At 40.5% G+C, this 13,787-nt stretch overlaps 1 protein-coding gene across 1 annotated transcript in view; it reads right to left on the bottom strand.

The window, feature by feature from the left end:
- Positions 1 to 11,893, bottom strand: part of LOC103369405 (uncharacterized) — an 85,747-nt gene extending 73,854 nt beyond the window's left edge. Inside the window, exons 1-3 of the mRNA XM_008298113.1 lie at positions 11,633 to 11,893; positions 6,471 to 6,592; positions 1,537 to 1,584 (exon numbers count right to left, since the gene is read on the bottom strand). Coding sequence (XP_008296335.1) covers positions 1,537 to 1,584; positions 6,471 to 6,592; positions 11,633 to 11,690 — 228 coding nt within the window. The 5' untranslated portion in view covers positions 11,691 to 11,893. The remainder of the gene's footprint in view (positions 1 to 1,536; positions 1,585 to 6,470; positions 6,593 to 11,632) is intronic.
- Between the last annotated feature and the right edge of the window lie 1,894 nt (positions 11,894 to 13,787).

The following is a 13,787-nucleotide window of genomic DNA, read 5'->3' as shown; positions in this document are numbered from 1 at the left end:
GGACGAAGGAGCTTCATGTCAACATGTGATGAACTCTCATGGCCTGGGGTTGGCTTCACTCAATCGAACTGTTCGTTTTGTGTGTAAGTGAAACTATCACGCATTATATCAAACAATTTTCTTTTTGCTATGAATGAAGCATCTATTGGCTGTTGTTTTATCACCCTGGTCCAATAGAAAATAATTTATGTAGTCCAAGAGAGTCAAGATTACAGAGGAGGCAGGTCCACCACACCATGTCTCCAAACCCCTGATCAATACTACCTACACTCTAGCTGCAAATTATCTCTCCAGCGCAAGATGGCAGCGCCTATTTTTATACTTTGGCTGCACCTTTACACAGCGGGGGAAAGTGGTGGCATGTTGTCAATCTTTATATAAAGTCGGTGCTCAAATATCAGTCAACTGTTGCCATGGGAAAAACCCGCCCAGAGAGCAGAAGCTTAGAAGGCATTGTTCAAAAACGGTCGTATCCTCTTTTGTAGAACGGAGCAGTAGGCACATTTCCTACAGCGTTATTATGGTTTGTATTCTGCTAAACAAAAAAAAAATAGGAGGGTTCAACACTGGGTCTATTTGGACCTCAGAAACATAGTCACCCCCTCTTTTGGCAGATATGCAGTCTCCAACATCATGCTGAAGACCAGTTGTTATTTGACCCCAAGTGGAAACGAACACACATTCCTGGATGAATAACAACAGTCACTGGAGACTTCCCTGCAGACTAAATGTTTCATTAGAGTGTGAATCTGTGCGAGTGTGTGGCCATGATTTCATGTTTAAAATATCTTAAAACTCCTGAAAGGTCGTCGTCAAAGTTACTGTGACATTTTCTCCCGTGGAGTGGATCTGCCCCCTCCCTCCCACCCACCCCTCCCATACATACACTCAGGAGCAGACAGCAAACAATGAATAAAACACTGAGCGGGCAGCTTGTGATGCTTTGACCCACGGCACAAGCATGAATACATACAACACATCAACAGCATACTTCCTAATCTGAGATGGTTAGTAATGCGGCCACCTTATCCAGCATGCAACCCCATCTGTGATGACACATCAGCTCCACCATTTCATACGAACAAACGCGCAAACACAAGACACAACGTGTTGACGGGAAATTTGCATTAGGAATGTAACACGGGAAAGCATGATTAATTTCTGCTCATGAAATGAATACAGATTTTGTCATTACATGGCTTGTATCCTTTGCCAAATATTGTAATGTTTCACCCTCCTTTTGTGCAGCGAGTGCTCTGCTGCAATAATAAGGAATAAAAGACAGCTTACAGCTCATAAGCAACACAACTGCTGGCAAATCAGCTAAATCACAGAGCAAAACAAAGATCTGATTGCTCATTAGTATTATGGATCTGCTCTGTTTAAATCTGTTTGTGAGATGCAGACACTGTTTAATGGCTTAAATGGTGTTTGTTTAAACGCTCGCTACCTACATTTCACACAGTAAGATTTAAAGAATGAGACATCATCAAGTATCTCATTGAATCCTCAAAACACGCGCGTCAATATGCTTACCTTGGCCTTGCAGATGATGCATCGCAGCCTGTCCTCACTCCCACATCCCTGTAAAGAAACAATATTTACAAGTAATTTAGTGACAGTGCGCCATCAAAACAGCAGCTCTGAAGCCGGACTCACGGCCAAGTGACAAATCATTTCTTTTGTGTTTTGATCGATAAACTAATTACGTTTGTTTGGGAAATGTTAGAGTACGTTTAACCCAAAGGTGCATTGTACATAATGACGCTAATTTAATTGAATTGCTAAAAGCCTGTATCGTACGCTGACCTCGAAGAGCAAAGCACGACAACATCTTCAGAAAAAAAACAAAAACAAAACCCACAGCGACAACAAAACCGAAAACATATTTCACAAAACACAGCGTTTCAGAAATAACAGAAACAAAGAAACAACAAATGATATAATCAGTCCGAACATAAAGCACTGCAAAAAACACAAAACAATATTTTACAAAACACAAAGAAATAAACAAACAACATCATCTCACAAAACTAAATATTAAACAAAAAAACAACAATATAGAACCAGTGTTTACCAAAACAACACACGATGGCGGCATTTCAAAGATAAATCACATCAAAAAGTCAACAAAATACAGCATGATTTTACAAAACAACAAGACATAAACAATAAAAATACAAGAAACAGCATTTAGAGAAACAATAAACAACACTTTCAACAGGCACAAAAAGAAAACACAACAAAGACAACAACTAAAGCTACAAAACACAACAAAGCAGAAAACAAAAATCAACAGAATTTGACTAAATGTGTTTATTTATTTCATTATTTTAATCTTTCACCAAAAAAAAAACATCAAAATGGACAAATAAATTATACAGAAAACATAACTTAAAAAAGAACAAAAGGAAAAAAAACCCTCAATTTTAAAAGCCAACAACAACAATAAACAATATTTCACACACAAAAACAACAAAACAGAAAATCAAACATTTAAAATACACAAATAATTAGACAACACACAACACCGATGTGGTTGTTTTGCTGTTAGATGTTGTGTTTTGCACCTCGGGGCCGCTGCAGCCACAGTAATTGATAGTTCCACACACACACACACTCAACCGGGGGTTTTTAATGCACACACTCGATGTACCGCTTCACGTGACGGAAACGTGAAACTAAAATAACACGTTGGCAACAGTCTTGGAGCTGGCACTAACTTACTGAAGATGCTAATAACAAGGAAAGCATTTCTACAAACACAAACTGCCAAATCCTCTGCTAATATGCACGGCATGTAGGAGCACATTTTGATCGATGTTAATGGCATATAATTATAGAACACTGCTATTAGGCAATGTGATTTTATAAAGAGGACCATTGCCCCTGGCACTGTGGCCTGATTGCTGTGAGTGTTGGGCTAATGAATGTAAACCAGGTCTGTTTGCAATGATGAGAATTATCAACCCATGAGAGAGAGAGAGAGAGAGAGGGAGAGAGGGTGAGGGTGAAGAAGGGGGGAGGCTTAACTCACTATTCACACCGCTTGCAATTAAAAGGAGAAAGGCATGCTCACAAACACATTCATTACATATGAGAAACATATTTAATACATGTCATCTTCTGCTCTTCTCAGTGTGTTCCTCATCTCTTCACACTTTCTCTCTGAATCAAAGCTATAATAAGCTCTTCTGCATCACTTCTTATTTTTTCTTCTTCTTCTCACGACAATGGGGTTCACTGCTGGTGGTTGGGATTACAAACTCTGAGGAGTATTTTTTTTTTTTTTTTTTCGGGTTCACTGCTGGTGGTTGGGATTACAAACTCTGAGGAGTATTTTTTTTTTTTTTTTGCAGAACACCATTCAAAGTGAAACCAGATGTATAAAAATGAAAACCCGTATTCGTCTTTTAGAAAGTCTGGTGCCCACTCCTGTATTTTCTCAAGCTGCCGGTGGGCCGGGCACTGAGGCGCACACCAGGCCACGCTCAGCTGGTGCAGTACGAGCCCCGCGGTCGTCCCGTGCCCTTGTACTCTGTGCTGCGAGGGGTTTCACCCCTCCAGGAATGCACTCCCTATAATGAGGGTCAGGGGTCAAAGTGCTGCCGCGCCTGCAGGCCGGGATCTCCTAGGCACACTCAGTCACTGACTCTGTCCCTATATTTAAATCCTGCCTCAGGACATGTTTTTTCAAAGGGCATCTCCTAACTAGTTCCTGGTTACTAATTAGTTTTGTGCCATGCTATTTGTCTTTGGGAACCTGAATGAGGAAGAGAGGGTAGGGGGGGCAAATGAGGCAGTCTAAAAAAAGATAGCGTATGGTTTGCCTCAGCGCAGACGATAATCATTCAGTGCTGCTGCAAACATGCTGAAGTATGTATCAACAGTCAAATGAATGCCAGCCATGTTTTGCTGTGTTTCGATGCCCGCTCTTTAGTGACAACATCTGTGTGATTCTGTTGTGGCTGAAATTAAATAAGAACGTGGAATTTGGCCTTATTCCTTTGTCCAAGCTGCTTTTAGGAGTGCTAACGGTGCATGCTATCACTCCCAGCTGGCTGCCTCTCTCTCTCTCTCTCTCTTGCAAGTCAAATCATTATTGGATTACATTTTCTGGCTTCATAAAATGCGGTTAAGAGGCACTTTAGACATATGTGCATGACCTGCTTTCCAGAGATGGCTATCAGAGCAAAAGTGACAGGTCAATTGCTGATTTCTGTTCCGTAAAAACGGAAAGGGGCTCCCCACCCTGAGCACTCTGAAAGGTCGCATGCTCCCTCTCTCTCCCTGTCTGCTTCTCACACACACAAAAAACTAAAGCCGTCTGGTAGCGTCAGCGCACACTCCCAGCTGAGAGCGAGCTCTGTGTGTGTGTGTGTGTGTGTGTGTGCGCCTGCTTCATGAGCCTGTGTGTGTCTGTATATAATTGTATAGTGGGAAGACACACACTTAATGGAAGTGGCTCTTCACTCTGACAGCTGGGTGGTGCAGATGAAAGGTCTGCTGTAGCATGTTGTCTACCACTTGTGGAGTATCCAAAGAGACCCAAAGCTCACAGGAGTGGACGGCTCAACAGCAGACACACATTTTCTCTTTGCGTTATAATGACTGGTGTACAGCGTAGGACTTACAGACATGTTCGCGTACAGAATTACGCCTGGATGTTATTATATAGCGCTGGAAATGCAGCCTCAAATGGAAGCAACCAGAAGCACAGATGCTGCACTGTCCAAAAGTGCATAAGTGACACAGATGAAATTCATTTTCAGTTTATCTGCTCTTTGGCTCTCGATTTAAAGCAGTACTCAGATGGTCTGAATTAGTCCTGACATATCCTGACTGTAAGTCCCTGGAGTGGCTCAAGCTCCCAGAACACTGGAGCTTACATTTCCCATCATGCAACGGGTCTCTTCAACACTTGCTGGCAGGTAAATACCCACATTTTGAAAGTCAAAGGGTTTGAGTCTCAAACACAGATTTGTTTATGGGTCCTGTACAGATATTACACAACAGCCTGTTAAAAACAAATGAAATGAATAATAAATAAATGAAATCGAGAGATTTTAAAGCACTTAAATGTGTCACTTTGACGCTCATCCAAATGATCTTAGTTTATATTTGAGGTTAAACCCTTTGAACACCAAAACCCACCAGCAGGTTTAAAGGTCACAATATCTTTAACTAATTATCTTGAACCAGCAACTACAATAGTGTTATTTAATCCAAATTATTTTATTCTATATGTCTCATTAAAAAAATGCTAAAAATAAAGCTTTTGCACTTCTGTTTAAAAATAAAAATTCTGCGTTCCTCGGCTTAACCAAGAAGCCATTTGTGGTCATCCCACAGTCATGTGTCAAAAAATCAAGGACAAAGAGGGGACAAGTATGGAAATAAAAATAAAAACAAGGTTACATATTTTTACATTTTCATTTTGCAGACACTTTTATCCAAATCTGAGACTAGATACAACACAAGCAAATATCTATAGCAAGTAGAATAAATTGATTTTGATAAAATAATACAATCAGAAGCTTAGACTTGGTTCATGTTGATGACTAAATGGCTAAATGTGGTTTTAACAGATAAATGGTGCCATTTTTGCAATTGTTCAAAGACAGCGTGCCTTTCAGACCTGCTGGTGGGTTTTGGGGTTCAGGCTGATGAACAGAGGTCACAGTATGTAAAAATGAACAGTGCATCATTACACGTGTCCAAGCAAAGTAACTACAGAGAAGGTTTATTATTTACGTGAAAGACTACAGCCGGATGTATGAAAATCAGCTGCTAAATTCACATTTCCACATCAACACACCTCTTCACTCACTTTTTAGCTTCTACCTTTTATTTCTGGGAAAATACTTGGTGCACAGTGGTAATTATACTTTCTGGCAACTCAATCCTGGCAGCGGCAGCAGTTTGCTGGGAATTAATGGTGGAAGAGTATTTATCATGAGCAGCAATAAGCACCATGACTGAACACAGAGAGAGAAATGTATGCCACCTACAGAAACGTACATTTCATCAGCGACGAAGAGCGTAGGGTATCTTTTGGGAGGTGTAACGCAAACAAACAGTGACCACTATATAACTGCTGGTTAAAAGAGGAGCACAGATGTTAATAAGCCGTTCTGCAGTAGGTGACCATCGCCGAGTGCATGATAGCTTCCTGGATCTCTGCCAGTCCATTATGAGGCACTTCTCACTGTCTTAGCCTCTGTGTTTCAACTGTATAACGATGACGTGCTATCATCGTTAGCAACCCTCATTAAAACTAATTGGTATTGCTATTTGAAAGGTAGCTCATTAGGCAGCAATGTTTTGTCTCAATAAGGAATGCTAACATGGCAAACGCATTTATTCACTCGTAGAAATCCAACCCAGACGTTTCCGACCATTTTTGACAAATGGCTGATGAGGACTAAAATTCAAAATATCAAGGTTCCCCACATGGAAAGTCTTCTTACCCTCTGGATCCATGTGGATAGACACACGTGATGGGCAAGTAAATTCTTGCAGTCACAGAAATTCCTCAGTGGGTCGCTGGCTTTAAGTTCACCATCCCTGCATATAAAGCACTCTGATGTCTCTGTAAAAGAAGAGGAGGAGATAGAGGTTATGAATGGTTTCACATTGCATCAAAGGCTCATCCCTGATTCGCGTTAAGATTCATATCAAATATGCTCCCACGTACGCTGCTACTTATTTCCTATTATAGCATTCAACACACCACACTGTACGGCTCCCGTGAACACATTTATTTTGTTGCCAGTGCGACTGTGGCAAAATGAATGTGTGCTTTAAAAGTAAATGGAGCACGCTGACGTTACTGACAAAGCAATAAATTAAAATTCAGTCTTCTTTAAATGATTACGTTTGACCACTGCAGTCTGGTTTAGCTTATCCTTTGCTAACTGTGTTGAACAAGGTACAGATGGTTTTTCTTTTTGTCACTTAAGACTTTTTTTTTTTTAATTCAAACTTTTTGTCCTACAGAGCTACCATAAGTCATGGCAGAAAAATCTCACTACTTCCCAAGCAGAATAAATACAGTTTTACAAGGTAATTCTACACATCGGCTGCCCCAGTCATCCGTCAGAGGCAGTCTGGACATCTTCAATACCCAGAAACCAAAAAAACAAAACGATATACTTTCCTAACGGCGTACATCTGAAGTGGCTGATGATTCAATTGACAGGCCTTTATCAAATGACTGCACTGTCACTGTGATTGTTCTTGATCGGCCAGAAGCAACACAGAAAACACAAAACATGTATTGGATTTTTCATATAAACATCGTGTTAGTCTGGGAATGTCACTGGCTACAGATACTCCAGCACCACTGGCTTCTCCTACGTTGTTGCTCTGCTGTTGCTCACTACTGCTACTTCTGCTCTGCTTGTACAAGCTGAACGTGACAGTCGGTTGGTGTCGGACACGTCCAGCCCTTCCTCCACTCTGATTGGACAGCTGTGTGAAAAACCGACAGCGTTTTAGCCAACATTTTTCCGCTCTGGGTGACCATAAACAAAACAGCGAGCATGTAGGATTCAGCGCCAACACCTTGTCATGCTGCTGGTATTTTTTTTTCCATTAAGTAAACACGTGAGTTCAAATTGCAAACAATTAACAGTTCATAAAAAAACGCTTTGGTGGACACGCCGCCTTAGATGACCTTTCTTTCTGGGACTGATGTTTTTAGAATCACAATGCATTTCATTATGTGTGCATTTACACCTTTCATTAACATATATTTTTATCTTACGGAAATAGCAGGTGTAAACATGACAACAACTAAAGAAAACCTCACAGCTTCATTTGCCCTCAATGGACACTTCGTCATTTCTTTACATCAGCTCATAGAATCTAAACAGGACGTAGAAAACATGTGTGGCTGCTTGGCCTGATACGAGGTGTAAAGAAGGATCAGGAGCTGCTAATTATTACCAAAAAACACTTCATTTGCTGGCTTCACAACTTACAAACGACTGCTTTGAACTCGCAGCCGAAACAATGCCTAACGTCCTGCAGGAAAATGATCCACCCTGGTTCACTTAGGAGTGGACATAAAAGTGGAGTGGAATAAATCATGTGCGGGCTGCCAGACATGTGGTCCTGGCCCTAGGCTGGGGTTAGCCACGAGATCCATCTATTGTTTTATGCTCCATTGTGCTTCCACTTCTGATTTAGCAGCAAACTTTGCCAGTATCTTCATCAGTGATGATTCCCAAGCCGCAGCTTTGAAGCTAAATATTGGACAGTAGCTAGAAGCCAGATCTGCTGGTTTCATCCCATAAAAACACTGGGAGACAGCAGCGAGGGCTAGCTGTCATCTGCGCGCTTCGCCTGAATGGGGGATGAACTGCTGCCTCAGAAGCTCCTGTCTCTTTTGGGCCTCTCGTTGAACCGCATTGCTTCAGGTGAAAATCTATCTTCAGATGAAGAATCTTTTAATCAAAGGCTGAGTTCTTAATGTAACCCATCACAATCTGTGTAAGCACATTTTATTACTGACCAGGCACATATCTCTACCTGCATTAATATCTCTGAGAAAAGTTGAGAAAGAGAGAAACCACATGAACTTTTTTTAATTTTTTTTTTGGTTTCTGGAATTCTGAGATAAATGTGTAGTGTCTGGCTGCCACTGGCTTCACCTCCCTGTTACTGACACCAACCACCTGGACTACTATTAGCAGTGAGGCGCTCTCCAAATACTCCGGTGTGTCAAAATTCATACATTTGCTTCCTTCTTGTTTGCTCGTCTAACAATATATCAAATTTAGCTGGTTTTCAGTCATTGTCAAAATAATTTTGTATGTGTTGAAGAGTTTGCAGAAAATAATGGAGAGCCATGTAGAGACATACCTATAGAGTATGACAGTGTAGCTAACAGGCAGTCTGAGTGGTTCAATAGCCTGACCGAAGAGATTTCCAAATTTACTGTGATGGCAGGTTCACCAATTATACCCACAAGTCCTTTTTAACATTTCACTCTCCTGAATCTGTGCTGCTTTTACGATCATTATGGCAAGCCCCGAGGCACTTCTGGAGCTAAATAACAGCATTGCTGCTGAGAAAATAACTAGAAAACAACATTACAACAGAGATGTAAACACGCGGCGTGTCAATCGTAGCCGAGCTGACACGTCTGCGTGATCTGTGACTCCAATAATTAACTGTCAGCAGTGTCAGTGTTCAGCAGCATTTCTCATGAAGGTGGATGCTCAACTAACTGGCTGAAGTCGCCCTCTCTGCACGACTTAACAGCTAACAAAACTTCCTCTGTGCAGCAGCAGCAGCAGCAGCTCTGGGCTGCGTCATTTCCATACAGGGTGGCGGTGCTATCACAGAGGAGAATGTACCCGCACCAACTCTGTCAAGAGCTCTGTTTACTGACTGTCTGAAAACAGCTTTAGTTACAGGCTCGTGTCACTGATGTTTTAATTCACCACTGCTCAGAATCACACATGAACCACAAAACAAGGAAATGACATGAAGAAAGAAGCCGGCGTGCTAGCAGAAGCAGCCGAACCGAGCGGTGCCATCGGAGTCTGAAACGCTGTATAGTGCACTACAAAGTAAACAAATGAGGAAAATGCCAGATTGGGTTAATTTAATTGTCCGTTGCATTGCTAACGACCTCATTAACAAATGAATGATGGGAAATCAGCATGGTCTGGGCGAGGAACCGCCTGTGTGACAGCCATCTGGCTACAATGGGGGGTGGGGGTTGGAGGGGCTTGGGGGACTTGTAAGCTAACACCACCAGCGTCACAACTTCCAAGTGCGGGCCTAGAGCACCTCTAGATGGAAGCTGGGATTACTGTTTTACTCTTCTACTCACTAAATTCTAACTAAACGTGTCTTTTCTGTAGTTATTTATGTAATCTCCAATGGGATTCAATTTACAACAGAGACAACAGACAGTACAAAACATTATGGACATAGTACTGTAGAGCACCGCTTCCATAAACCATCACTGCACATCTCTTCAACATGTGACCTCTGAACTCTGGGCAGCTGTCTGGTTGTTGTTTTTTTGCTTCTGTCACATTTTTACTCACTGTGAGCTGATTTTTCACTGCGATATGCAGACGTAACTCAAAAATATGCTCTGTGTTGTTTGTATGTTTTATTTTATTTTACCTTTATTTAACCAGATAAAAGACCAACTGAGATTGAAACCTCTTTCACAAGAGTGGCCAAGAAAGGCAGCAGCACACGTCCACAAACAAACAGAACATAACAGTCACAAATCAAACATTAAAAATTATACGACGCCATACATTATAAATAAGGAAAAAAGAACGATGAATTTCTGTCATTATGTCGTTTACAAAAAATAGAACAAAACCAGAAATCAAACAAAAATTGGGACTTGATAGATATTTACCTATTTGCATTTGAAATTTGTTGTCTTATTTGTCTACTGTTGGTCACAGCTGCAGCATTTTTTTATTTTATTTTTTTACAGAACCTAAAGTAAATGGTTTATTTAGGCAAATTTTAACATGACATGTGTAGAATAAGGTGATTTTGATGAAATGGTTCAATTTTAAGGTTAGATTTGGTTTTGTTTTCTGACAACACAGCACATCACACGCGACTATTTTAAGGACCACAGGAAAGTTGCTGCGTTCCTACAGATGGAAAATATGGGGGCTCCACTTGCATTACATATTTTACGACTTACAACCTTTACAAACTTTGCTTTTTTTTTTTTTTTTATCCGATTCTGCATGCTAACTCTAGAAAGATATTTCAAGTTTTTTGAAAACTGTGTGTCTGCATACTGTTTTTAAGTCAAGTGTGGCTGATTTTTCTCTCAATCGCTCTAATTTGCTTCGATACTACATCCCCCCTGTGTAAAGACAGCTTGCAGTTGACTTTTATTTACAGGATTTGGTGCAAACTGTTTTTTTTTTTCTGAGAAATTTTTGAGTGAAACGAACATGTGTACTTTCATTCATGTGTACTTTTATACTTGTTTGCACTATTTCTTATATCTATGTGTACATTTTTCTGTACAGTATGTGTGTCTCTCTATGTGTAATACTGCTGACAACAATGTGAATTTCTCCACTGTGAGATAAATAAAGGCTTATTTTATCTTATCTTATCAATAATTTTAACATGATACACGATTTAAAGCTTAGATTCGTCTATAAGTTACACATGATGTGTTCATGGACTGTTGTAAAATTGAAATTCGAATATTTTTTAGAGCTTCTGTCTGATAAATGGTTGAATTGTTTTGATGTAAATGTTTTTTATCCTGGTCTTTAGAAAAAAATAAAAATAAAAAAATAGGTCATTGACATCAAAAATGTTTGATCCTGACAGAGACTAAACATTTAATTGTGATAAGTTGTTCAGCTATACCAACCAGCCCGACTCTACTTTCTGTTTTGCATCTGTGTGTGATGCCAAACAGCGACGTCACACTGCCCTCTGATTCTGCATTCTGAGTTTCATTATGAGCCAGACTGTGATCGCAGGATTGTAAAACCTGGGTACTGGAGAGCAGAACCTTTCCAAAAATAAGCTGCAAAGTAAAAAAGACTATCCGCCAATTCCACAGTGCAGCACACGTATCTCATAAAACAACAATCAGTGATACCGTACGTACCTATAAACAAACTTCTGCACGACTCAGCAGAAGACAGTGGTTGGTACTCACTGCCCATAACTCACTCTTTGCTGAGAGACAACTTCTTCCACCCTCCTCTGATTATTTCCAGACACCGGTAGTTCCCTTCACTTCCTGGTAACATTCCTCTGCTTTCCCTCGCTGTAAACACGTGAACATGTAGAAACAAATTTAAGCATCAAAGCGATTTTTCACTTCTGCACATCTGCACTTTCTGCTCCTGCACTCCCTGTCAGCTGATAGCTCTGTGTTTTCGGTTGTACAGGAAGTTGTGAAAGTGAGCAGCCAATCACAGCCGGGCTCTGGGGTACGTCAGAACAGGAAGCCGAAAGAGGAGGAAAAAAAACAAAACAACAAGCTCTCCGGTGAATTCACTGTGGTCTCGGTCAGCTGTCTAAAAACAGATGTTGTGGGCGATAACCTGATAATTCTAACGCAGCACAAAGGTAGTTGTTTTTTTTTTTTTTCATTCCAGCCACATGCATTGCTTTTATTTCTTTTTGTTTAGGGCAAAACAGTAGAAAGTTGGCATCGTTTCATAATGAAGGGGGAGTGTGTTATGGAGGCTTTTCTAAAAACAACACGGTGTTGCAACAAACCAACACTCACTGCTGGGAAATGACTAACAGATTCTGGAATTTCCCCCACACATCTTTCCGCATTTTGTCTGAGAACAAACATCGATGGAAAGTTCCCCAGTTTGTGGCATTTATTTGTCCCTTTACCACCTTATATTTTCCACTCTCCTACAAGCGTTTCTGCCTGAGAACAGACAGTAAACCTAAAACACAGTGATCATTACTACCGCACGACTCCTTTCACTCTGACTCTCACTTATGCTAATGCACACGCTACCTCCAAAAACAAATCTCTGGGAGATTTAAGACTGCAGAGACACACGAACCCTGCGAGAGGGCGAATTTTTATTTTTGCCAGTCATCAAGTTATTTTATGGAATTAAGGTTAATTAGCGCCTGCTGATGGGAGTTGCTGCTGTGAAAGTGATGATCAGCTCACGCTAATATGAGGCTCAATGTTTCATACACTGGTATTTGCACATTTTCTACATTTACATGCTGCGATTTTTTTTTTTATTCTGCTATTCAAAAATGTGTTCTCAACAGAACACAGCAAAGAAAATATCAGATTTTTTACCAGAAACGTCCTCCCCACTTTGCTGGTTTTGACAGCAAAGCAATGGCCTGTGTTGTGTTTAACTGACTAAACCGAAGTACACTGTGGCTCTTCTGGGAAGTGGGCCGTCGGCTCCCACATAATTGCAATATGTTTGATTAAAAATGATTTTGCTTATGTGAAATGACTGCTTGTTATCAGAAGTTTATAATTTTCAGACAACCATCACTATCAGTGTTTATATCATTTATATCGCACAGTCCTTTTAAAAACCACAAGATCACACGGTTTATTTCTTCACACAGAAATCTGAAGAGCTCCAAACCTTCTTTAATAAAACACTGCTTCAAAAAAAAAGAAAGAAAAAAAAAACACAAAACCTTGGAGAAGTTGTGGGGATGGGATAGGTCTACACTCTGCCTAATTAAATGGCACGTCTCCTACTATTCATGAAGAGCACTTATTAAAACAAGCATTCACATCCAATCCACTAGATAAATGACTTTACACCAAGTGCCATGAAGCCCATTAAATTGCTTCTTTAGAGATGGATCGGGTCCAAACACACAATCAAAGGATTTGACTGGGATTATCTCAGATTAGAAACACTCAGGGACAAATGAGGAGATGACAGGATATCATACATTGAAAGGATAAATTAGCAGTCACATACCAGACCAAATTTGTGATGGGTGTTAGGGAATAAAGAGCGAGGGAAAAGATTGAGTGCTAAAAAGCAAGGAGCAGCTCTTTGGTTTTTAGTAAGCCCAATGATACATGGCCAATGTAAACCACAGTAAAAGCTTTTCCCTCTCTCTCTAAAACCTCCTGCCATGTAAATAAAGTCCACATCAGGGAACGAGTCAACCACCAAAGACTGAGAAATGAACACAAAGCAACCTCGTTTGTGATGTTTCTCACAGACTACGATCTTTTCAAACTAGACGAAAACATTTTGAAGTGGATTGGAAGACATTACTCAAAGTGGAGCTAAAATTAT

The sequence above is a fragment of the Stegastes partitus genome, unplaced genomic scaffold, assembly GCF_000690725.1.
Source record: "Stegastes partitus isolate 25-593 unplaced genomic scaffold, Stegastes_partitus-1.0.2 Scaffold1283, whole genome shotgun sequence".
In the NCBI taxonomy this organism is placed as follows: Eukaryota; Metazoa; Chordata; class Actinopteri; family Pomacentridae; genus Stegastes; species Stegastes partitus.
The sequence above is the reverse complement of the archived record's forward strand: the minus strand, read 5'-3'. Positions and strand labels throughout refer to the sequence as shown.